General features: G+C 53.1%; 7 protein-coding genes across 7 annotated transcripts; 4 read left to right on the forward strand and 3 right to left on the reverse strand.

The window, feature by feature from the left end:
* Positions 1-211: 211 nt before the first annotated feature.
* L226DRAFT_591208 (atypical/PIKK/PI4K protein kinase) lies at positions 212-7949 on the forward strand (the record flags this gene model as incomplete). Its single annotated transcript, XM_067685612.1, has 30 exons — positions 212-219; positions 276-486; positions 546-693; positions 747-893; positions 943-1511; positions 1565-1713; positions 1767-1914; positions 1971-2219; positions 2272-2466; positions 2518-2661; positions 2713-3507; positions 3559-3726; positions 3778-3883; positions 3943-4062; positions 4116-4291; positions 4344-4543; positions 4597-4815; positions 4872-5021; positions 5074-5219; positions 5268-5416; positions 5468-5674; positions 5728-5905; positions 5954-6063; positions 6118-6285; positions 6340-6465; positions 6524-6787; positions 6839-7085; positions 7139-7173; positions 7283-7612; positions 7668-7949. 30 exons carry the CDS (start codon positions 212-214, stop codon positions 7692-7694), a joined length of 5889 nt encoding a protein of 1962 aa, XP_067540978.1. The 3' UTR covers positions 7695-7949.
* Positions 7950-12710, forward strand: L226DRAFT_199945 (RdRP-domain-containing protein). Its single transcript, XM_067672812.1, has 17 exons — positions 7950-8175; positions 8239-8668; positions 8730-8826; positions 8876-9672; positions 9727-10167; positions 10216-10234; positions 10286-10439; positions 10493-10902; positions 10959-11003; positions 11055-11099; positions 11162-11251; positions 11307-11352; positions 11407-11569; positions 11625-11658; positions 11714-11724; positions 11774-11911; positions 11967-12710. The coding sequence occupies exons 1-17, from the start codon at positions 8054-8056 to the stop codon at positions 12609-12611; spliced, it is 3687 nt and encodes a 1228-aa protein (XP_067540979.1). The 5' UTR covers positions 7950-8053; the 3' UTR covers positions 12612-12710.
* A 37-nt stretch (positions 12711-12747) lies between these two features.
* On the forward strand, positions 12748-14621 carry L226DRAFT_200042 (uncharacterized protein). The gene is made up of 6 exons (XM_067672813.1): positions 12748-13254; positions 13309-13520; positions 13565-13964; positions 14019-14168; positions 14216-14496; positions 14553-14621. Exons 1-5 carry the CDS (start codon positions 12796-12798, stop codon positions 14216-14218), a joined length of 1224 nt encoding a protein of 407 aa, XP_067540980.1. The 5' UTR covers positions 12748-12795; the 3' UTR covers positions 14219-14496; positions 14553-14621.
* On the reverse strand, positions 14215-15924 carry L226DRAFT_530573 (NADH:flavin oxidoreductase/NADH oxidase). Its single transcript, XM_067679892.1, has 6 exons — positions 15492-15924; positions 15271-15436; positions 14948-15211; positions 14752-14891; positions 14559-14693; positions 14215-14494 (listed from the first exon to the last, which is right to left on the reverse strand). The coding sequence occupies exons 1-6, from the start codon at positions 15762-15764 to the stop codon at positions 14354-14356; spliced, it is 1119 nt and encodes a 372-aa protein (XP_067540981.1). The 5' UTR covers positions 15765-15924; the 3' UTR covers positions 14215-14353.
* A 517-nt stretch (positions 15925-16441) lies between these two features.
* On the reverse strand, positions 16442-17202 carry L226DRAFT_566906 (uncharacterized protein; the record flags this gene model as incomplete). Its single annotated transcript, XM_067683956.1, has 6 exons — positions 16442-16498; positions 16554-16645; positions 16699-16792; positions 16849-16945; positions 16997-17114; positions 17166-17202. 6 exons carry the CDS (start codon positions 17200-17202, stop codon positions 16442-16444), a joined length of 495 nt encoding a protein of 164 aa, XP_067540982.1.
* A 577-nt stretch (positions 17203-17779) lies between these two features.
* L226DRAFT_543007 (Sybindin-like protein) lies at positions 17780-18339 on the reverse strand (the record flags this gene model as incomplete). Its single annotated transcript, XM_067682166.1, has 4 exons — positions 17780-17949; positions 17999-18160; positions 18216-18261; positions 18319-18339. 4 exons carry the CDS (start codon positions 18337-18339, stop codon positions 17780-17782), a joined length of 399 nt encoding a protein of 132 aa, XP_067540983.1.
* Positions 18340-18463: 124 nt separating this feature from the next.
* L226DRAFT_550435 (HORMA-domain-containing protein) lies at positions 18464-22125 on the forward strand. Its single transcript, XM_067682751.1, has 19 exons — positions 18464-18523; positions 18588-18667; positions 18718-18749; positions 18809-18972; positions 19024-19089; positions 19145-19164; positions 19216-19246; positions 19300-19470; positions 19521-19572; positions 19625-20050; positions 20115-20287; positions 20339-20639; positions 20695-20840; positions 20890-20948; positions 21011-21166; positions 21220-21284; positions 21340-21390; positions 21445-21689; positions 21996-22125. The coding sequence occupies exons 1-19, from the start codon at positions 18488-18490 to the stop codon at positions 22080-22082; spliced, it is 2361 nt and encodes a 786-aa protein (XP_067540984.1). The 5' UTR covers positions 18464-18487; the 3' UTR covers positions 22083-22125.
* Positions 22126-23158: the final 1033 nt, after the last annotated feature.

Consider the following 23158-nt stretch of genomic DNA (forward strand, 5'->3'; position numbering starts at 1 on the left):
CCTGGCCGACGCGACGACGGTGGCCCTCGCGCTCACGTGTGGCGTGTAAGCGCCCATGACGCAGCTTAATACTAATAGTATTAGTGTAACTTACTCGCTTCCTCTACTACGTCCTTACTGCTACCTTCATCCCATTCTACCGCCTTGAACCTTACGGGGTACAACCAATCATCTTACCTTACGACGATTACCGCCTTTTCGGAGGGACAGCATGGACTGGTGAGCAGTTCTCTCCGCATGCAGCAACGAAGCATCAACTGACATCCTATCTGTAGCCTCGAACTCAATATACGGCAACTCATCTTGTCCGACCTTGCCTTAAACATTGGGGAAACGAAGACCGAGGCTCCTAAAGTTGAAGGTGTTCTTTCCGCCATTGACCTTATAACCTCTAGGGTGGAAACAAGAGTGCTTGCGGAGCCCACGCCCGAAGAGCACGTACCTAGCGATGATGAGCAGGAGCCTAAGCAGGAGAGGGTTTTCATGGTATGCACATCTGTTAATAGTATTGGTAGTGCAACTTCACTCAAAACTCACATCCAAAGCCCAATTCTCGAGTACAATGCAACATTGGTTTCGCTGAGCTCGCTGTCAACCTCCCGAACTCGCATGTCAATGCCACGGTTCCTGTTCTGATCGATATCTTACGGGACGTTCCCTATATTGACTTCGACCAGTGCCTCTCCTGGGAAGGTATGTCTTCACTTGTGGCAAGTTGTCTTCCGCTTGTTGAGCTATCCTTCAAGAATGGGCCATGCCCGACCAATTGGTCTCTACAACTGTGACTGCCTTGCTCAAAATCGCGAGCACTCACCCCGAGCACAGAGGGGGAGCATTCAAAGCGATCGTGGTGCTGGTGACGGATATTGTTGAAAGATTCAAGACGGCAGATCGTGAGTACGATCACCATTGACGTGGCGGCATCTCTCAGATTGCTCGCAGCCTTCGATGTCCTGTCACAGTACGCTCCTGCCTTCCATGGCCTCTACAGAACGATCAGCTCTATACCGTTTGATTGGGCTCCGGAAGAATGGGCGCAGCTCGCGGAGCAACTCAATGTGCTCTTTGCCCCCGACGTCGTTGAGCGTCTCAACAGGCTACCGGTCGACGCGCTCTCGAGCACAGGAGAAGACATCGAGAAGCTCCAGTTTATCCAGACGCTTCTATCTCGCTATGTATCCCGAGGACGACCGCTCACAGGATACTTCATTGTTTGCTGCGTGGTCGAGGCACAGTGGACCATTTTGGCACAGGCATTGGGGCGAGAGCACTCCGCAGGGGATATAGTGTCTGCTCCTCAGGAGGCGGAGGCTGCCAACGTCGCTTGGCAAAAGCTATTGAAGTATCAGGAGCCAGGATTGGGCCTTACGGATATCAACCAGAAGGCCGCATTGTTGTCAACGATGAAGAACGCAATGCAGACTTTCACAACGCTACTCATCCAAATTCAAGAGTTAGATTCTGACCCAGCTGATGACAGCTATGCATGGGAGACCATGTCGGAGAGCTTGGTAAATCGCCACGAGACGAGCGCACATTCACTAGCTGACGATTTGTCATGCAGAAACTCGCTGCGGTGTGTTGTGCTGCCCTGGGCGAGCTTGAAGACAGCCTCTATGACCGTCTAAGATCCCTCCTGAGTGCCGAATCGCCTATCTTGGACAGCATGATCCAAGAGGCGGCGCTGAAGTCGACATCGATCCTCGTTCGGAGGTATGTAGCATGAGCGTACCTTCCTTGTCTGCATCTCATTGACTAGTTCCCAGCTTCCCAGATATCGCTGCGGACATGGCAAATCATTTGCGGCGCTTTGTTACGTCTCCACTGTCGATCTTCGAGTTCGAGTTTGCTACCACATCGCATACCCCGTCCCCACTTCTTGCTGCGGCGAAGACGCTGTCTTTGTGCATTGACGTCAGTGACAATCTTATTGAAATTGCAATGGTGATGTTTACGCTTACCATATACAGCTGGCTCCCGGAGACGACCTCATCATGTCCTATATGTACTCGCTGCTCAACTACATCGCGGCCACGAGCAAGGACATATTTGAGACATCCAGTGTGATGATCATGAATCTTGGTGACGTCTCTGATCTGTCGACTCTTCATTCCGTGGAGACTGGTTTGAGGGGACTCTCAGAGGATGAGAAGCGCACTATTGGTATCAGTACGATCTCAGTCGCCACGCGGCTTGGACTAGAGAGCAAATCTGAGGAGGTATGCCTTACCACCTACGCAATGGTCTCTTGGTCCTGATCGTCATGGACAGGTTACTCGACTGACCATATCTATGCTGCTGCAACGAATGCGGTCGGCAGAGCCCACAGTCGAAGCGGCAATAGCCTACAACCTGGTGGACCTGGCTCTTACTGCGCCCCAAAGTTCTTTCGTCGACATAATCCGCGCATTCTCGGCCATCAACCGGTCCGCGAACCTCGACGATACACGTTTCTCCAATAACATGGCAAGTGTCCTCCTTCCTTTTTCAGAACGAGTACTCACGTAGGCTGGATAGGTCCTTGCCGCGCAGACAAGACTCGCGAAGGAGCTGAGAGGACGGCCTGAGCTATATCAGATCTATTTGGTCGAGCTACTCACACTATTCGCCGACAAAGGAGTTGCTATCCAGAATGCAGCAATCTCCAACCATCATGCGAAGGTACGCAAGTCCTTCGTTCCTGTGAGGCAGAATCCTCAAGCAACATCACAGCTCGAGGAGATGTCGGAACAACTCGCTTCCCTTCTTCTCCCCATCGACGCTCTTCTCAGCCACGAAGACTTCGAGATAGGCCCGGATGTCTCGTACAACGTTGTCACACTGTTCCGCAACATGTGGTTCCTCTGTGCCCTCTTCGGGTTCACCGTTCCTGCTGACCGCTCGCATACCGCGATGGAATGGCGTCAGCCCGCCCTTGCTCGTATCGCTGCACGCACTCCTCCGGTTGTGCTCGAGGAGGCGCATGATACCATTGTCAGCGACCTGGAGTACAACACAGTAATCCGTCAGGAATATGTGGAGACGGTCATCGCGAAGCCTCGCGCTCTCCTTACAAAGCACATCCCCCTCCGAGCGAGCGAAGTGCGCTACCTTCTTCCCGGCCAAGTGCTCTTCCTGCTTGCGATGCATGACGTGGAGAGTATGCGCGCTGCGGCTGGTCGACCATCCTCCTTGGTGTCGTACTTCGTCAACAAGGGTATCAATAAGGTCGCTAGCTTGCTCGGGTGCATGGAGTCGGTCGCGGAGAAGGTCATTCGTGGAGCGATTTCCGATCTGAACGGCCAAGCATCGCAGCAAGCATTACCTAGTGGACTGTCTATGGAGCTTCGTGCCTTGCTGGTGGCGAGCACGCACAGGATTCCAAAGGCACGGGAGATTGCGGCGAGATACCTGAACAGGCTGATTACATCCTTTCCATCCCTTATGTGCGATCCGCCGCTCGTTACCGCCATTTTGGAAGTCTTGACCCTCTTGCGACAAGCAACCGATCATGAGTTTCTGGACGAGGTACACTTCTTGAAGGGTAATTAATGGTGATGTGTACTGATGCCCCCTCAGGACAACCCCACGTATGTTTACCATTCAGATCGTGCCAACGTCACTCTACAGCTCTCGGACAACTATCAAGCACGCAACCAAATGTTGTCCCAGCTCCAGCGGGAATCTGGTACTTGGTTCGAACTCGCATTGAGCAGGGCGCCTATGGAATTGCATGCAACGTTGCAAGTGAGTAGTGTCAAAGTACAAGTTCCCTTGTTATGCTCACAATATATGCAGAAGTACCTGGTCTTACAAGGCAGCACAGTCACCGAGTCCACGGAACTTGGGGCGTCGATCGCAGTGCAATGGGCCAAGGCAATAGGACCCCTCGACCGCAAGCTGGGTGCGCTCGAATAGCTGATATTGTCCGTCAAATATGGAGACTAACTGCGTTCCATACAGCGTCGCTCTCGTCGATGTCAATCTTCAAGCCCGATAGAGCTAAGACCTTGACCAGCCAACTGGCATCGAAAGGTTACTTCGCTGGTGAAGCTGCAGGATTCAGGTTTGGACGTGCTAGTGGTGAGTGACGTAGTCAGTATCAGCAAGGAGACATGCTCACGTATATGTTCTAGGGTTGGATGGTCTCGATGACCCCTTGAAGTTCGTGCCAGAGCGCGAGATCACCCAACTCAAGAAGCGCATCTCCGAGGCTATTGTAGACATCCGGGAGAAGCAGAGCAAGCTGACGATCGCTGACCTTAAGCGATTGCTCTTCCGCGTGGCATCCACGTTGATCTTCATTCAGCAGGTTAGTGCATATCCGAGTTTGTCCCGGCCTGTACGATTAACTGGTCTCGCAGTGGGATTATGACCTTGCGCACTACCTAGTAGCGCTTCCATTCGAGGCGTTCGCACAATCAGCCATATCCGCCGGTATCGAGTCCTGGTCTTGGGTTATTGCGGAGAAACCCCAGTACGAAATGACGCTCATGTCCGAGATCGCTGCCGCATGGGACACTAGCATCAAGCTTGGGAAGGGCATGTTCTCACCGAGCCAGAAGTGAGCACTTAGAAAAGCATGAAAGGTGAAAATATGCTAACTGTGGGGCCAAGCTATGTCGATCCGTTCCTGCACGAAGTACAGTACAGCCCGACGGATAAGGCGACTATTGACCGTGCCGCGAGAGCAGTGTCGAGGCTTCTTGCCCCACATACGCTCATCTTGCAATTGCTGTTCAGCAGGTTGCAAGCTGCGAGGTATCGCCGGCCCGGGCTAATGCTTCTGTTCCAACGGCTAGCCCTATCTTCCGCTAGAGCGCACAAGTCCATCTGGTAGGTCTCAATTATCAGCGCATATAGCCTGCATACCTGATACTACTTCTTCGTAGTACGCACCCCTTGGCTCGCGAAGCTCGCTTCTCGTTCCTCCTCTTTGGGTTTGAAGCGCTGAAGAGCTCGTATCTGGACGTTTTCTGTGAGCACCAGCTCAGGGAGAGCTTATACCATGCGGCGTACTCGTGGTTCGCAGTGCGGCCTCAGTGAGTGCAGCTCATGGTGTGCGACACTCGCATGACTGACCGTTCGGATCAGGTGGTCCTATGGCTCGAATCGAGTTCAAATTGATGCGGACATCAAACTCCTGTCAGAGTTCTTGTCGTACCTGCAGGCGGACTCTGTTAGAGGGTTTGTGCCCGTATCTAGCCTAGCCCCGGCTCATGCGCCCTCGCAGTCTTCTCGTAGGTGCCGCTACATGATCTCACAATTGTTACTGAAGTCTTCGATAGATTATGTGGCGGCATTGAAGAATACCAGTTTGCCCTTGCGACTGTTGGTGGAGAACGAGGTTTTCCGTTTGACCGTCTGGACGAATCCGGCTAATGACCCCAAGCGCGGAACTGATCATATATGCGCTTTGGAAAAGACCATGTTAGATGTGAGGCGATGGGCTTTCCAGGAGCTATTGGGTGCTGAGACATCTCTACAGAGTACTTGGATGAGTGCAATCCGCAAGGCTTGGGACATTGAACCCGCAATCGCGGTCTATTTCGCAGAGCGCTTCAATTATCCCGTCGTGGAGAACACTGTAGGCAGTCTCGTTCGTTCGGCCACGCAAGAGGTTTTGGACGTTCCAGAGGGACTTCGCTTCCTCCTAAGCGGCAGGCTGGATCAAGGCGTTCAGCGTGACCTCAGAGTGAGTCGCCCACATTCCTGCCGTGGCCCTTGGATTCACCATGTGATCCTCAGTATCTACTGCTATGGGCTCCCGTCACACCTGTGATCGCGATTACATTCTTCGAACGTCGCTACAACAACCATCCCCAGCTTCTCCAATATGCCCAAAGGGTACTGGAGCAGCATCCTGTGGAACTCACATTCTTCTTCGTCCCGCAAGTAGTGCAGGCCCTGCGTTATGACGACCTTGGTACGGTTCTAGCTTCATGACATCGGGTTTGGCTGACAGGTCCTTAAGGTTATGTTGCGCGCTTCGTCTTTGAGACGGCAAAGATCTCTCAGCTCTTCTGCCACCAGATTATCTGGAACATGAAGGCTAATTGCTATCGAGACGACGCAGGCGAGGTGGTGAGTACTTGAATTGTTACTTGGTACGCCTTGGTTCAATTGTGTCCCTCATAGGAGGACCCGATGAAACCTGAACTGGACCGCATGACGGAGATGGTCGTCGAGTCCCTTTCTGGGGAAGCTCGGGAATTCTACGATCGCGAGTTCGGGTTCTTCAACGAAGTCACCTCCATCTCAGGCAAGCTGAAGCCATATATCAAGAAGACCAAGCCAGAGAAGAAAGCGCGTCGTCATTCTTGCAATAAGCCGCATTCCATCTGCTGATCCGTCTTCCAGGCAAAGATCGACGAAGAGATGGCGAAGATTGTCGTTGAAGTCGGCGTTTATCTCCCTAGTAACCCAGATGGCAAGGTCATCGATATCGACAAGAAGTCGGGAAGGCCGCTTCAGAGTCATGCCAAAGTACCGCTTTCATTGCATATATCAAAACTTCACCGTGTTGATATGTTGCGGCCCGTAGGCACCGTTTATGGCCACCTTCAAGGTCCGCAAGGAACGGCTCGTTGAGCGCGGGAGCTCTGACAACGTTCTTGAAGCGGATGGTCAAGGGAAGGAAGAGGTAGAGGAGTACGACATCTGGCAGCAAGCTATCTTCAAGGTCGGAGACGACTGTCGGCAGGATGTCCTCGCTCTTCAGGTCATCGCGATGTTCAAGAACATCTTCACAAGTGTTGGACTGACACTTTATGTGTTCCCGTACCGCGTAACCGCGACAGCGCCTGGAGTAAGTGCCAACGACAAGCCCCCGTCTGGCTCGTTGCTGACCTTTCATCAGTGTGGTGTCATCGACGTTGTGCCTAATGCTACCTCTCGTGACGAGATGGGAAGAGCGAAAGTCAACGACCTCCTCGACTTCTTCGTTGCAAAGTACGGTGGTGAAGATACCGTGGAGTTCCAGAAGGCCCGCCTCAACTTCATTCAGTCTATGGCTGCATACTCCGTCGTCTGCTACATTTTGCAAGTCAAGGACCGCCACAACGGAAACATCATGATTGACGGAGAAGGCCACATTGTCCACATCGGTATGCTGCAACGGCCCCGCGCGATGGTTGTTACTAATCACAACACTTGCTAGATTTTGGGTTCCTGTTCGATATAGATAAGTCATCTGTTCTCCTCGCTCATGTGCCTGGCTAATATGTGCATCGTCGTCTCTACGTCCTGGAGTGAGTAGCGACATGTAATCTCGGCGTGTCGTGGTACTCATGCATGGTAACAGGGTGTCAAATTCGAGCCGAACTCATTCAAGCTCACCCACGAGATGGTTGTCTTGATGGGTGGTCGGTACTCTCAAGGCTATCAACTGTTCCAGCAGCTCACAGTGAAGGCGTTCCTGGCGATCCGTCCACACGCCGACCAACTTGTTAGCACTGTACAACTTATGCTCGACACCTGTCTCCCGTCCTTCAAGGGCGAGCCCACGATACGGCGGCTTAAGGAACGCTTCGCGCTGTCACTGAATGAACGTCAAGCGGCCGACTTCATGGTGTCGATTGTTAGGAACGCACACGAGAATGTGCGCAGCACAGCGTACGATGAGTTCCAGAGGGTGCGTGGCTCCAACAAGAAGACGTATGGTTACTTCTTACTAAGTTCCTCCGCAGCTCCAAAACGGCATACCTTACAAGTAACACTGTGTTGCGTTCTCGCACGTTAATCCGCTTGTTATCTTCACGCATATCTGTAAATATTGAGTTTCCTTCCGCATGTTTAGTTTATGTACCTCGCAAATGCCGGGCGCTAGCGACTAGTCTTAGACGCGCTGGTAAGTTGCGGCAATGAGTCCGACCAACGTGGTGGGCAGCCACCGCAGCACGACTATGTTCTCGTCTCCGCAATGACCATGTTGTTCCTGCACGCTGGATTTTTGCCTTGACCTGAGCCACACCCGCCACGAACTACTTTACATCAAGCTGGGCCACAGCGTTTGTTCAACCCTTGTTGTCAGCTATCTTTCATCTCGCCACAGGCCGCACGCCGTGAGTAACCCATGGAGATCGAGTTGGCCGACGTGTCTCGGGAGGCGACTCAGTGGGATGTGAAGCGTATCTTCGGTGCTATCCTTCATGGAGAGGGCTTCTACGACGCGTCCGATCCTAAGGCCAGACCTATGTGAGTATCGAATCGTTGGTCAGTGGCTCATACGTCCGCGCTCATTGTGCACACCCCTTACAGCAACTTCAAGGTCACTCTCAATCCTGGACAAGGAGTTCAGAACAATGGCACTGGCAGCCTCATTCTGCCGCATCGTAAAGTCGGTGATAAGTTGTTGAAGTGGGTATATGAGGAACATCATCCTGTCCTCGTCAACGGCCGCAGAGCGCGATTATTCCGGACCAAGAACCGACCTGGCAGGGGCTTGAAGGAACAGCTCGAGAAAACGCCATACCTTGAGCCTGATGTGGAGGAGAAGCGAGAGGAGAAGCTTCGCAGACTCGACCTCGGCCTGCATGTCGACAAACTTCAGTTCGGGATCTTCTACCGCCGCCCTGAGGCACCAATGACAGCAGGCCGTATCTTCTCAAACGAGTATCAAGTCAGTCACAGGGACAAGGGTGCCGGTTTACTTTGGTTCGACTACGATCACAAGGTTATACGCATTCAGGCACGTTCACCCACTTTTTATGCTAGGAGACGTGTGATGATGTACTCACATTCCTCTTCAGCTTGGCGATCGAATGACGGAGGAGATAGGCTCTACCGTCGCAATCAAGTTCGACAATCTCCGCAAGGTGGCGATAGGCTTGGACTTCGGCAATCCATGTGAGCGTCTGGTTAGAGCGTCCGCCCCACTTACTGACATATAATGCAGTCGTATGCTTCGAGCTCCTTACCCCACCCATGCTCGAGCGTGAGCGGTTTAATCGCACGCTTAGTGGTGTTGATTGGAAGGATCAACGCAAGTTCCGCCAGAGACTCGATAGTCTCAACGAGGCACATGCCGTTGTGGCCCCATACGCTCATCATCTCCGCATCGTCCTCCATACAGAAGCTGACATCCGAAAGTTTGCCGAATTGTGTCAAATTGCTGATCTCAAACGTCCCATATGGGCGAACGTGGAGGCGTTTGACAAGGGCTTCTTCTCTCCGAAGCAACTCTACGTCTTTCAAACTTGGATGCGACAGTTCAGCTGGCCAGTGGCGTTTCAGTTGGAGGCGCTTGTTCGTAGTGGGCTCATGCACACCGAGGACCTGCTCGTCCATTTCCGTCAGCAAATAGAGAAACTGTCCAGATCTTACCCTGCAGACGCCGCAGACATCCTGCGTCATTTCTCTGAGACCCTTCGCACGCGGGACCCCAAGGACACCAACATGGAGTGTTTCCATCGTGTTCTACTTGAAGGCGGATATGGCGGAAAGCGGGAGAAGTCGTACAAGAGCAGTGCGAAGAAGCAGAAGGGATTATACGATGACGCGCAACCCAAGGATCGAGATATGGGCAAGTTCAAGTGCTATCATGTCACATTCACGCCGACGCGCATGGTTCTCGAGGGACCCTATGTTAGCCAGAGCAATCGCGTCATTCGTCAATTCGCAGGCTACGAAGACCACTTTCTTCGGGTTGACTTCCGGGATGAGGATCGTTTGCAATACCGATGGGCGCGAGAGGTGAGTGCATCCACCCTGTTGCGCTAGTGTGTGTGAACTGACCTCTACGTCAAGGTAGACGGCACTACGCTTCTGACGGAACGTGTGGGCGGCATCCTGAAGAAGGGTTTCGAGTTGGGAGGTCGCGACTTCTACTTCCTTGCCTATTCGTCATCCGCCTTGCGAGAGCATGCTGTGTGGTTCATGAGCCCGTTCCAGCATCCAATCCGAGGTTGGGTCACCCCGCAAAGTATCCGCGATAGTCTGGGAGACTTTACCAAGGTCATCAAGTATCCTTCTAAGTACGCGGCGCGACTCGCACAAGCGTTCACGGCAACGGACCCCTCTGTGTCCATCACCCCTGACCAATGGGAGAAGATCGAGGACCTTGGCACTGAACCGTACCTGTTCACGGACGGTGTGGGCACGATCTCGCCGAAGCTCGGAGACATGATCTGGGAGGCGTTGTGCAATGCGAAGGAAGATTTGAAGCGCCTCCAGATACAGCCGTGGGCGGTGAGTACTCTTCGTTGATGTACCTGCATTGGTCCTGATCTACAAAAGTATCAAATTCGTTTCTTAGGTATGCTTTCTTCCCCGTACTGCAGCCTCCGCTTCGCTACAACGTGATTAGGCTTCAAGGGCATGGTTGGTATAGATCCGAGGCTCGAAGGGATAAAGATGCGTCTCCGCCCCTCCATGGACAAATTCGAGGCGCTGGACACAGACAGTGCAGAGATTGAGATCGCTCGATGGTTTGACAAACCTGGTACTTGTTATTTGAACAGGTAAGTCTACAGAGCAAACTCTTTGTGCATTTGTGTTTACGCAGTGTTTCCAGAGCGCTCGTCATGATACTCGAGGATCGTGGTGTCGAGAAAGAAGTCTTCGTCAAGTTACAAGACCGCGCAGTCACCAATGTCGTGACTGCAATCGACACTATTGAACAGACTGTCGCGTTGCTAAAGACCCACAACATTGGAATCAGCTTCGGCCTCCCGTGGATTCTCAAGGGTCTTGGCGCAGCCGGGATGGGTATGTGTGAGGAGAAGGCCTTAGGAAGCCTCAAAGACACCTTCTTGTACAGCTTGATTGGCTACGCGCAGAACCACGTGCTGCGCGACATGAAGCATAGCGCCAGGATACCGATCCCTGATAGTTATCTGCTTGTTGGACTTGCTGACGAAGGCCCGGCGTACGAACTGGAGGGAGCTGAGAACGTATACACCTTGGAGAAGGCAGAAATCTTTGGTAAGGCCTCGCATTGTCCGCCTACATACTCAAAATGCTTACGGGTTCTGTTGCAGCATGCATTCAGGAAGAGGGCGACGAACATCCGACATACCTCAAGGGTGAGCGAGAGAAAGCAAATCTGCATTTTAGGCGCTAACATAGAGTCACAGGACCTGTGATCATCTCCCGGAGCCCTGTAGTCCATCCGGGCGATGGTGAGTAATGCACCTTACTACAAATTCGCGAGCTTGTCTCTCATGTTCTTATTCTATGCCAGTTCAACTTGTCAATGCCATTGGCGAACCTCCGGCAGACAAAATTTGCGCCTTCCGTGATCTCAAAAATGTTGTCGTTTTACCGTCGGTTGGTGCGTGAAACGCTTGCGTGCCTGTCCGACCCATTGTATTGAGCAGCAGTACCAGGCGACCGTTCCTTAGCTTCCATGTTAAGTGGAGGCGACCTAGATGGGTGCGTACGCATCGTCTGACACTCTGGACATATATCAAACTGCGACCCATCCAGTGATCTCTACTCCATCATCAAATACCATCCCCTATTGCCCACCGAATACGCTGCTCCTGGGGACTATACACCGGTTGGGACTCGGGCACGCCCAGACGGCCAAGACAGTACTGTCGACGACATCTGTGACTTCATCGTAGAGTACATCAACTCTGATGTCTTGGTAAGCCGCTCGTGCAGGCGATCTACGACGTGAGCTGACCTATTCTATCTTCTAGGGTTTGCTATCGGATAGGCACCTCATGATAGCGGGTGAGTGGGTCTGCAACAGTTTGCCGTACAACGAGCTGACCAGGATGCCTACAAGATCAATCAAGCGTAAGTCAAAATAAGTCGTGATGCTACCTGGTACTCAACGCTTCATCAGGATGGCACGAATGATCCCCGCTGTATTGAGCTCGCCCAATTATGCAGCCAGGCCGTCGATTATCCCAAGAACGGCATCCCGGTGGATGCTCACGATTCTCCTCGTTTGCTCATTCGTTCAAAGCCTGATTGGAAGATGGTACGCGCGAATGAATTCTCGGGTAGATATCTTATGACTGAACACCGATCCTTAGGCGGAAGACAATGACCCTCGCGACACCGACTACTACCTGTCTAGTCGCGCTTTAGGCGACCTCTTTCGTGCCATCACCATCAACAAGCCGAAGGCACCTGCAGAGTCCTTCCCTGATCCGGAGGGCCCCCAAGTCACACAGGAGCTTCCGAAGCGGGAGCAGCCGCTCTCTGATGTGATATCTACCACTCTTAAGCCCCACGTTGAACGACAATTGCACTACTTCCTTAACGATGACAGGAACGTCGCCGACATGAGGACGGTGTTCCTTCGTTACGAGCAGGAGTTGCGGTACATCTGCGTCACGCATGCTCTCTCCGATGCACCCGACATTCGACTCCAGGAGGAGGAGGTCGCGATTGGTACTATTCTCGCGAATTGTTCGCAACATCGGTGGAGGAACGATCGGATGCACCGTATGCGGATGCACGCGTCGGAGCTTGTCCGGGAGACCAAGCACAGGTTGTATCGACCCGTGGATGTACTCAATCCGGAGCAGGGTGAGCTGCTGTATGGGCTGTCGCAGGCGTGGCTTGCCTGGGACTTTGGTATGAGAAACAAGGCGGTGTTCGGTGCGAGGAGCTTCAGTCTTGTGGCGCTTGGGGTTGTTCTGGACACACTTTCGAGGCTTGGTGGACTTCCTTAGATACCCACAACATTGCAGTATCCCGTGCTATCTTCGGAGTAACACATGATTCTGTGCTCGTAGTCGTGATCATATTTTGAATTCCGAGGGAGGTGCGCGTATACTTCGGAGCGCAACCGCTTCTCGAGCTGTAACGTGTGAGTTGTCCGACGAAGCGCCCGTTGCGCTCTCCCGTCCCACCACGATGTCCTGCGCTGGACCTGGACGGCCTTCACTATGGCGCTTTTCTCGTATCTGGAGCTTCAGCTTGCTTGGCCTGGTTGTGTTTTCTCTTACTTGCGATGGCTACAAGCTTGGTCCCCGCGACTTCACCCCGCTGTCATCTAAAGCTATTGCTTCATTAGTCGCTTCTCCTGACCCCGTCCGCAACGTGGACCCCCACAATCCTAATTCACACCTGTCGAAAATCCTCATACCTAGGCCTCCTGATACGGAAAATAACACGATGGTCAAGGACTACATTGCGAACGCCATGAAAAAGCTGAACTGGCACGTTGAAGAAGACACTTTCAACGACACTACACCTTATGGCATCAGGCGTTTCACGAACATCATCGCAACGAAGGACCCAAAGGCTTCCAGACGCGTTGTTCTCTCTGCACACTTCGATAGCAAGTTCTTTGCTACATACCCGCAGAACCAGGCATGTCGAACGCGTCCAATACCCAGGTGTGCATGCTGACGTGTCCGGTAGTAGTTCCTCGGCGCGACAGACTCTGCTGCTCCATGCGCGTTCATGCTGGATCTCGCGGAAGCGCTTGACCCTCTGCTAAATGAGAGGCAAGCTCGTCTAGAGGAGGGAGAGGAGGATGACGAGGATCTCGCCGAGACCACCCTGCAGTTGGTGTTCTTCGACGGAGAGGAAGCGTTCAAGGATTGGACGGCTACAGATTCAATATATGGTGCAAGGTGAGTCTCTGCGGCCCGACATCAGGCGTATCTTACAATTGTAGGCATCTCGCACAGAAGTGGTCCACGACGTATATCCAGCCACACGAGAAGCGTAGACTTCTTCCTGCATCTGAAACCGAACTCGGGACCATAGAACATCTCATCCTGTTGGATCTCCTGGGTGCCCCTCACCCACAAATCCGCTCCTCCTTCGTCGACACCGCTTGGCTGTTCGACAAGATTGCTTCCGCCGAGAAACGGCTTGCGGATAGCGGAGCCTTCGACTATGGAAAAGATGGGGTCAAGACGGAAGAGCAATTCACCCCCTTTTTCGTCCCGCGCGACGGACCTCAGTACAACTTCGGTGGAATCGAGGACGACCATATACCTTTTTTGCGGCTTGGAGTGGACGTGTTGCACGTCATAGCTAGTCCATTCCCGCGGGTTTGGCACACATTGAAGGTGGGAACCAGTCCCGAAACACTGACATTACTACTGTCTGATCACGACAATTAGGATGATGCATCTGCGCTTGATATTCCTACCATGCGAAGATGGAATCTCATTCTTCGTGTCTTCATGTCTGAGTACCTCAACCTCAAGCCTCACGAATCGTCACAAGGGGAGGGTGAGGACATCAGGGTGGCACGCTCGGAGGATGAGTTGGTAAGCATCATACCAGCAGAGTTTGGATAGCGCTGATGTCATTTCAGTAGTCTCCTCCATAGTCGAACGAAGACTATGGTACTGATTGGAGCGTGAGCGAATGTATTTGTATTGGATACCGTTATACAAAGGGCCGAGTTGAATCTGCCCTTGCATGCCAGAGCACTGCAATGGTGCACTGCGCTCTACTCCTCGTCTGCCAGTGGTGTATTATCATCCGCAAACGGATAGTCTATGAATCCGTGGGGATCCTCCGGAGTGTAGTACGTATCGTGGTCCCATTTCTCCAGATGCAAGTTCTTGCGAAGGCGGAGAGGCAGATCGGGCTGTAAGTATGTGTGCTTTCATCAGCCTATATCTGTCAATCATCACCCGGTCTGTTAGACTCACGTTGCTGATGAACAGACGGCCGAATGCGATGAGCTCTCCGGTCTGCTCGGCCCTCTCGAGAGCTTCCTTGCGGTAGTACCTTCCAGCGGAGATCAGGGTACGCGGGAGCCATATATCGCGGATGAAGTCGTTTGACTGATTGGTGCGTCAGTGCTGCTCCTCAATAAGCCGCGCTCGAACAGCGAAGACTCACATTCCCCGGTCCAATTGGAATATTCCAGTAGTTACTGACGCCCGGTTCGATGACATGCAGGTATGCCAGCTCGGGGAAGTCCTCCGCCAGACGCTTGACCAAGTACGAGAAGGTGGGGCGGGGGTCCTCCATGCCCATGTCTGTACGAGGAAAGATCAGATCACCCGTTCTGGCTGCGTGATGGAAGTACGCTCACCGTTACCAGTCGCCCAAGGGCTCAACCGTAAGGCTGTCTTCTTGATGCCGATAGCCTTGCTGACGGACTTGACCAGTTCGAGCGGGAACCTGGCACGGTTCTCGATGGAGCCGCCGTACTCGTCTGTGCGATGATTCGACAAGTCCTGTATGAACTGGTCGATGAGGTATCCGTTCGCGCCATGCAGCTCAACCCCGTCGAACCCGGCGCGTTCGACTGCATCACTGGCCGACTTGGTGAAGAGCGCAATGCAGCGTTTGATGTCTGCACACCATGACAGTAAGTAGTGTGCTCGTCAACGAGAGTCTATCGATGAAGCTTACCGTCTATTGTCATCTCGTGCACTGGGGCATCTTCTTGGCCCTTGACAGGGATGGGTGACGCACTGTACAGCGTAAGGCCAGCCTCTTTGGCCCGGGGTATCGCCCGTCCTCCATCCCAGAGCTGGACGTATATGTACGACCCCTTAGCATGGACGGCGTCCACAATCTGGAACATCGGTTGTCAGCACGAACTCACCCAGTACTGTGCACGATGTTCATACCTTCTCCCATCCAGCGATCTGCTCCTCAGTGAAGATGCCAGGGGCATGTGGCAGCTGTGGCTCCATGAGAGCAGCCTCGCTGATGAGCAGCGTACCGGGAACCGATGCACGCTGCTCGTAGTACGTGACACCGAGACTGGTGTGTACATTATCCTTGGTCGCGCGCAATCGAGTGCAAGGGGCAAAGACCACATGGTGAGCGAGCTCTATCTCACCCACGCGGACCGGTTGGAAAAGTTTAGGGACGCTTTCGGGAGGCTGTACCTGGGCCATGGTGTTTCGAGTCGTGATCAGGGTGTCTGTGAGGGGCTTGTGGGTGACCTTTGGACTTGACCATGAATGCCTTATATCCGCCACCCTAGCTAGAGTGGTCGAGCGGGGGCGGCGTCGAGCCGCAGAGCACGCATAGCGTCCTCGGCCGAATTAATATGAATGTCACGGTTGAATGTGTCTCATCCACTCTGTACTCCGAGTACTCTAGTCGGCCGAAGGCAGTGAAAAAATAGAGAAATCACGGTTGACCAGTCGAGAAGGGACGAGGTGCGGTTCAAGTTCGCATGGTCAGCATAGTCCGTCAGCCTGATGACCATGCGAAGTAGTGGTCCCGGAGTACGAACGCCGAGCTACTCGACCTTCAGTAGACATTATAATTGTCGAGCTACCCCACGCGATGCCCGAGCACTGTGGCGAACGGTGACGCATCGCAAAAGAAGGCTGGAAGGAAACGAGCACACGTAGTCTTTGGTGTTCGAATGCGGACTTCGCCACACTACCGACACTTTACGAGCTGAGTTTCTGTGGCGCGGCTTATAAGTACAGCTCGTTGCGAAACCATGAAACGTCCGCGCGGATGGATAGTGGGAGAGCACAAGAAAGCATATTTGTTATTAAGCAGTAGAGAATAATAGTGGACGTCACAATCAGCTTCAGAAGCATTGCTAGGGGTGTCACTAGGAGAGAAGCAATGCCTTGTAGTGCTTCATCAAGGCGGATGCGTCCGCAGCAACCTAGCAAGCGGAAGGTCAGGACAGTGTGTCATGCATGACTAGTGAGGAAACATACCTTCTGGCTCTCCATATTCTCTGAGATACGGGAATGAGCAAAGGCGCATAGCTTTTTGCGTGACTTCTCGCGCGCTGCTGGCTGGGACTCCACTTCAACAGCATCAACTGATCAATACATACGCATATATCCATAGAAGACTCACGCATAGAGCTCGATTCGTTGATCTGTGCGGCACGACGATGAGACAAGTCTTCTATTACTCCAGTGAGGTGTCCGAAGAGCCCCTGAAGAGTTTCCTGCGACCGCAACGAGTTAAATACCTCTCTCAGGGTGGTTCACGGCATGAACATACGTCGTGGCTTTGCCATAGCGCTTGGAGCTTGCTGAGTGTTGCCTCATGGGGAACTTCCTGTGCTCTCAGCTCCGCTACAGTAGCGCGGGCCTTCTCACTGATACAGTTATTCAGCGACGCACAGACGTCCAATACGCGACACACTGACATGGACATGGTGCCATTGCGAACAGCTCCCTCCGCACGCTTACGTGCCGCAGCAAACAGGGCAGCCTTGTCACTCTGAAATGCTGCAGAACGTGCGGACGACTTGCTGGCCTTGCGTTCTGCCAGGGCATTTATGAGCTGAAAGCATACGAGCATGACGATGAACTCACTTTGGAGCTCTTGTAACATGGTGAACATCTCCGCCATGCTGCATATATACGTCGGTCAGCATAATCCGATACGTGCGAATGCTGCACTCGCTTGTCATCTTCTCCGTCGTCTTCAGCGTCATCGTCGTCCTCACCAAAGACTGTGCCGTCGTCGTCTGGGTCTGGCTTGTGTGACATGCGTGTCAATGAGGGAGCTCGGGAAAGATGCGACCTCATGTGAGCTGGGATGGCCGCCTGAGGTTGACCTACATGGAGTGCATACACCCGCTCAGACCTGCCGGCGTCCAGTGGCATATCATCAGAGGGACTTACGGGATGCGTTTGCTGCTTTCTTCGGCATGATGGCGCGTTCTGACGACGACGACGGTGTTTAACGTGGTGGAAGAGATGGTGGTCGAGTTCAGAGTCGTTTTCCAGCGCCGAGTTGCCTCGGACGCGTCGCGTTTGTGGCGGCAGCCCAGATACGCTTCGAAAGAAGCCTGTCAATGATACTTGCCTTATTGGGCGCATAGGTGCCGCAGACGCACAGCAACTCTCCAGCACCGTACCAGCTGCGAATAAATATGACAACAACAACGAATCGAAAACAAAGTCTCGAGTAAAGGAAAAGGCCGTCAGCCCAGAAGTGCACCTATCCGAGTGTCGAATCCTTCACTGCGAATCGGCATCTCGGGTGTATGGAATGGATTCTTCATAACCGCGTCGGCGTAGATCTCGTACACCTTCTGAAGAACAGAGTCCGCCGTGGGCTCGACGAGCGACGTCAACAAGACAAACTTGGTCCCTGTGGGGACTGGTGAGAAAGAGCTAGCGGTCCAGAAGCGGAAGCGTACCTGTCGCGGTCAGGAGGATGTTCATCTTGAATGTCTCCCCAGATATGACGTGAGCACCCGAGCTCGATCCCGTCGGGGAGAGACGACTGGTAATAGCGTGTATACCGTGCAGCGTTCCGGCCAGCACCAGATATTCGTTAGAGGTTAGATGCGGAAGTCCATCTGTTGGAACGCGTCAGCATCCAAGATGCTCGAGCTGTATATATGAGCTGCGTGCCTCCAAAACTGCGTTCATAAACGAGACCACCAGCTTTGTTTATAACCTAGATAACTCATGTTATTCCGAGATCGGGTCGCACCGAGAGATCAGAGCAACATACCCAGAGACCGAAGATGGCCATGACGGTAGGCAACGAAGCGCCGATTAGCGCCCCGCGAGCATGTGAGCGGAACGCGTCATGAACGCGACGCGTTTCGATCTCCGCTTGATCGCCCCTTCTTCCCCTACCTCCACCCTTGTCCTACTTTCGCGCCGTCGAGGCTTTCGCCATGCAAGCTCAGGCACTTCGAACGGAACAAAACCAGGCATGATTTGATTGTTTTCCAAGGGCATCGACGATATACTCAAGAGATCCCGGCAATTGAATAGGCTGTCATTACTTCTCAGCAGAGCCTGCAATCAATACAAACGCTCCTGCGAGCGGGTCTGGGCTGCATCACATATCTCAGGTACGATTGAATGTTTCTCACTGTAGATATGTGCTCAATGGCACAAATAGGAACTTATTGCCTTCCGACAACTTTTCCGAAAGTAAATCGCATCCTTGACTATATGCGCTCAGAAATGCAAACCAGCCCGCATACACCCAGGTTACCTCACTTCAGCTAGCCCGGAATCGCTATCTTCGCAGCCGTCTCGATCAGATAGCTCACTTAGCTCTTCTTCTGATGTCCGCAAGAACGTCAGTGGCTTCAAGATCATGACCGTCACTCGTGGGTTCACGGAGGAGGCGGACAAATTGCTGGATTACCTTGTGAGTCGTCGCATGACTCTCTACGGAAGCTCGTATAATGTTTGGACGTAGGAAAATGGGATATTCGATGCCTTGTCGAAGCAGTACCTGCGTAGCTTCATTTTCGCCATATACCTTGTGAGTCCATATTGCCGTCTGCTTAATGCGTGTCTCAATGCGGTGAATGTACTAGGATGATCAAGACCCGAACAAGTACGTGCGTGTGTTTCCAACTGCGGAACGCTCGCTCACAAGTCGTGGTAGTATAATCGAGGCGTACACTTTCAACTTCAGTGTAAGTCTCTCCACCCGATCCCGCCATTGAACGATCATATCACTGCTAGACAGTATTGCAAGGTTCCTGGCGCGACGGAGGTGGTCCCTGTTATGACTTTGGGAGACGAGATGTCCAATCTGTCTCTTTCCGGTTCCGGTCTGAGGAAGGCCCAGGACCCTGTTGCTGAAGCGACGAAGAGGGGAAAGGTCCCGACTCTGGGAGAAGTCAAACGGAGTTTGAAGGTTAGTGGGAGAAGCTCCAGTTATAGCCGGCTGGGACTTATTGCGTCTAGACTCTCATCAAGAACCTCATACAAGCCACAACCCAGATGGACGCGCTCCCAAGTGGGTAGATAAATCGCTATACTCTCCCCGCTAGTTCATCAGCGCTTTCTAGAACGACGCTTCGCGACCTTCAAACTCTTCTATTATGACAACACCCCCGACGACTACGAGCCTCCACATTTCCGCGCTGGCGACACGAACAAGGACAAATGGTTCATGACGACTCATAACCAAGGGGAGCTGCCCGAACGTTGCAGCGTTGGCTTCGTGCATACAGGTTACCACGGCGTCGACGTCAAGGTCACGTCGGTTTCCGGTTATTTGCCCTCCGGCGAAGACAACAACGCGCCGTTCCTGGGAACCACCGATCGTTCCATGTTCGCGGCGCCCCCTCTAACCCCTTCGGAAGAAGCTGCTCAGCGCGCTCAGCAGGTGGAGGCGCAACGCCAGGATGCAGCGGAGCGCCGAGTAGTATGGGATGGAGACGACGGCATGCTCTGCGAGAAATCCCAAACGGAACTTGATATGGATAATACTGGTAGGTCGTCCTCGAGCATTCAAGCATGACATTGTGCATGCTCACCCTCAGCATTCTTTTGCAGTGCTCAAGGTACAGAACCTTACCCTCGAACAAGTCGTTCCCATCGGCATGCGGAGTGAAGATGGGAAGGTCATACCCATACCTCTCGAGGAACGATGCAACCCATCAGGCGATTACACACAAGCACACTATGCGGGCAGGCCCGAAAGAGTGCCTGCATGCATCGGTCAGCTTGTGAGTCTTCATGTCGCTTCTCCATCAAAGCTGCTCTAACGGCAGAAGTAGGCCAAGAGCACTCGCCCAGGGCACGAAGTTTCCCCCACGCAGGAGCTTGAAGAAACTCAAGTTTTACCCTCACCGTTGACATCTGCTCCGACTTCGCCTGCTCGATCGCCAACGCCAACGCCGGGACCGAGAGGTAACACGCGACGCAATACCATTGGGACCACGCCTCCCTTGCCTCCCTCAGATACTCCTGTGTCTTTATCGTCGTCTTCAAATGACCCAGAGACCGCTGAGTCCCAAGAGATGAAGAATATAGCGATGGCAGATGTATCGGTTGAGGCAGACGATAACATGATGCTCGGTAGGCGCTGTCGTATCGCCAGTACGTCATGACACCAATTTTCCTCATTTGTTAGATATGGAAACGCAACAGGTGCCCGAGTACTCGAGCGCCGAAGACCCCATCGAGTCGTTCTCTGGGGCGAACTTACACGCAGCAGAGGACACGCCTATGGACCAAGATGGGGACAATGCGAAGCCAGACTGCGAATGCGGGGTTCAGGTAAGGCGCATCCTGTTCAATGCTTCTCCAGTCTCACGATAAGGTCTAGGTCGAGGATTGTGACATGTGTGTTTGCGACGGCGGCTGTCAAAGATGGTTTCATTTGTGGTACTCTACCAGCGGACATTGATCAAGGAACCTATTGACCTGACCATTCGAACCCTCCCTAGGTGCATGGGCTACCACTGCACTCAAGACCCTCGAATTCCAGACAAGTTTGTCTGCTTTGATTGTCGGGTCAAGGCTGACCGGAATTGGGATCTTATCGTGGTACACGATTTGTATCCACGTATGATCGCGAGGTTCAAGACCCTCGCCATTCAAAGGTGATCCTTCTATTGATACCGAGGGATCGTCGCCTTGCTCACGCGATACGCAGGCGAGGCATCAAAGTTTTCGAGACTCATGGGCCTGATGGCTTGTCGGCATTCTCCAAGTTGATTGGTTAGTCAGTTGCACACGCACGTTTGCTCGTCCCTAACCCGATCGCGTCCTATAGGGTGCGACACAATTGTTGCTGGTCAAGTCTTCAAGCGACTCGAAGCGGAAGGTCAGTCTTACTGGTTGAGCTCTAGCTGCTAACAGTACCGAAACGGGCACGCAGGGTTCATTGCGCAGGAGGTTAGAGAAGCCGACGACTCAGGCTTCATGGAGACGACGTCTCTGTCATCCAAGCGCAGGGGCAAGGGAGGTAGAGCCAATGCCAAGACAAAGGCCTCACAGCGCCGCAAAAACCTGCAGAAGCCTGTCTATGTCTTCGTTCAAGCAATCAAGAACGAGGATGCGTACAAGGACTACTTCAACCCTGATCCAGAAATCGAGAAGAGACTGCTAGCACTGTCTGATCTGGTTAGTTGCGTCCTACGTATGGATGCTATGTACTGACTGGGCGCATTCCTAGAAACCTGAGCGGAAGAGCCGCAGGAAGAGGAACGATGCCCATCAAGCGGCTGCAGAGTAGTGACCTCTCACTGCTACTCGTGCCTTACTGACCATATTGGATTTGGTAGGAACACAGCGGATATCCTTCCCACTGGTCCGGACAAGAACGTTACCGACCCCGACCTAGAGAGGACCCAGATCTTACCGTTATGCTCTCAGACACAGGAGGAGACACAGGTCCTAGTTTCGGAGGTTCGCACCGAAGCACTCAAGCGGAAGGGCAACCATTCGGAAGAGCGTCCTGTGAAGGCAAAGAAGGTCAAGATGTCCCTTGGACCACCTGTCGACCTCGGAGACTAAACCTGAGACTGCGTCTCTCCTCACTGCGGTGCTCAAGATGGCGAATCGATCTTGCGCATAACTTTGTCGTCGCTTCTTCGGACTGGTTTCCTGTTGCCCTGATGCAGTTCTGGACTGGGAATCTTTCTTGCTCGAGCTTGCTGTCTGCTGTCGATTGTGCTCTTTTCGCTCTGCGTTGTACTTCTTATACCGATTGATGTATTTACACGGTACTCTACTTCAGACCATTATCTTGTCAGCGTGATGATCCGCACCGTTCCATCAACCCGCCGGGTCGCGACCCTTAAGGCCACGGTAGCCTGGGCCTATGGTGCCTACAGGCACAGGTGCACATGAGTCGAAGTACGGCAGGCCAATAGGGAGAGGATACCGGAGATGTGAATGCCCCGGGATGGCCCGCTGTGCCTTGACCTGAGAAAGCATCGATATCCTCCCACCGAAACTGTCGGTACCCGCTAGTTATTAGCGCAGTGCACTAGCAGGAGACGTACCCTCATTGTGCGTATTCACCTCTGTTGAGTATGCGAGGAAGTCCCTTGATTACGCCGTACTAAGTGCGCGAGTGGAGCTGGCGGCTGTGTTGAGAGGCTCGCCACCGTCTCGCCAGGGGTCTAGCTCTGTTAGTCTCAGGCTACTAGGGCGCTGCATGTATGGCGTGCGAGGCTTCTGGTTCATGAGCAACGTTCGAGGATGGACATGTGTCGCAACCTAATCGATTTCTTAGGGAAAGTAGACGGTGGAAGCGAACGGGCCTAATTACGGTACGCATGCGGGCAGCGAGCTGCTCCTCGCCCAGTCATGATCCTGAACATACTGTATTGTATTACGTCCCCAAGACGTCGAGAATACCGGGGTTAGCGGGGTGGAGGCGTTAGTCTAGGCGCAGGCGCCCTGCTTCGTCTTCAATATGAACGGTGTGTGTCTCATGGCGAGTGGAGTGGATAGGAAGTCACGAAAAACGCCTATACATCCGCCGGTTCGAGGCTGCGAGTGGGGTCCATTGCTGATGAAGTTCCGGCGTCTTGGCATTCAGCGTCGGCAGGAAGCGTTGCGACCGCTCCACTGTGTCCACGAGG

This window comes from Lentinus tigrinus (genome assembly GCF_003813185.1).
Source record: "Lentinus tigrinus ALCF2SS1-7 unplaced genomic scaffold L226scaffold_3, whole genome shotgun sequence".
Taxonomy (NCBI): domain Eukaryota; kingdom Fungi; phylum Basidiomycota; class Agaricomycetes; order Polyporales; family Polyporaceae; genus Lentinus; species Lentinus tigrinus.

Coding starts and splice junctions, on each gene's coding strand:
- L226DRAFT_530573 (XM_067679892.1), bottom strand. CDS start 15,764: ATGGCCCAGGTACAGCCTCCCGAAAGCGTCCCTAAACTTTTCCAACCG. Junction 14,892..14,947: donor CCCTTGGGCGACTGGTAACG/GTGAGCGTACTT, acceptor TTCCTCGTACAG/ACATGGGCATGGAGGACCCC. Junction 14,495..14,558: donor GCCGTCTGTTCATCAGCAAC/GTGAGTCTAACA, acceptor ACATACTTACAG/CCCGATCTGCCTCTCCGCCT.
- L226DRAFT_200042 (XM_067672813.1), top strand. CDS start 12,796: ATGTCCTGCGCTGGACCTGGACGGCCTTCACTATGGCGCTTTTCTCGT. Junction 13,255..13,308: donor CTACATACCCGCAGAACCAG/GCATGTCGAACG, acceptor GTCCGGTAGTAG/TTCCTCGGCGCGACAGACTC. Junction 13,965..14,018: donor GGGTTTGGCACACATTGAAG/GTGGGAACCAGT, acceptor CACGACAATTAG/GATGATGCATCTGCGCTTGA.
- L226DRAFT_550435 (XM_067682751.1), top strand. CDS start 18,488: ATGCAAGCTCAGGCACTTCGAACGGAACAAAACCAG. Junction 19,165..19,215: donor GATGATCAAGACCCGAACAA/GTACGTGCGTGT, acceptor AAGTCGTGGTAG/TATAATCGAGGCGTACACTT. Junction 19,471..19,520: donor AAGTCAAACGGAGTTTGAAG/GTTAGTGGGAGA, acceptor TATTGCGTCTAG/ACTCTCATCAAGAACCTCAT.
- L226DRAFT_199945 (XM_067672812.1), top strand. CDS start 8,054: ATGGAGATCGAGTTGGCCGACGTGTCTCGGGAGGCGACTCAGTGGGAT. Junction 9,673..9,726: donor AATACCGATGGGCGCGAGAG/GTGAGTGCATCC, acceptor CTCTACGTCAAG/GTAGACGGCACTACGCTTCT. Junction 11,570..11,624: donor ACATCAACTCTGATGTCTTG/GTAAGCCGCTCG, acceptor TCTATCTTCTAG/GGTTTGCTATCGGATAGGCA.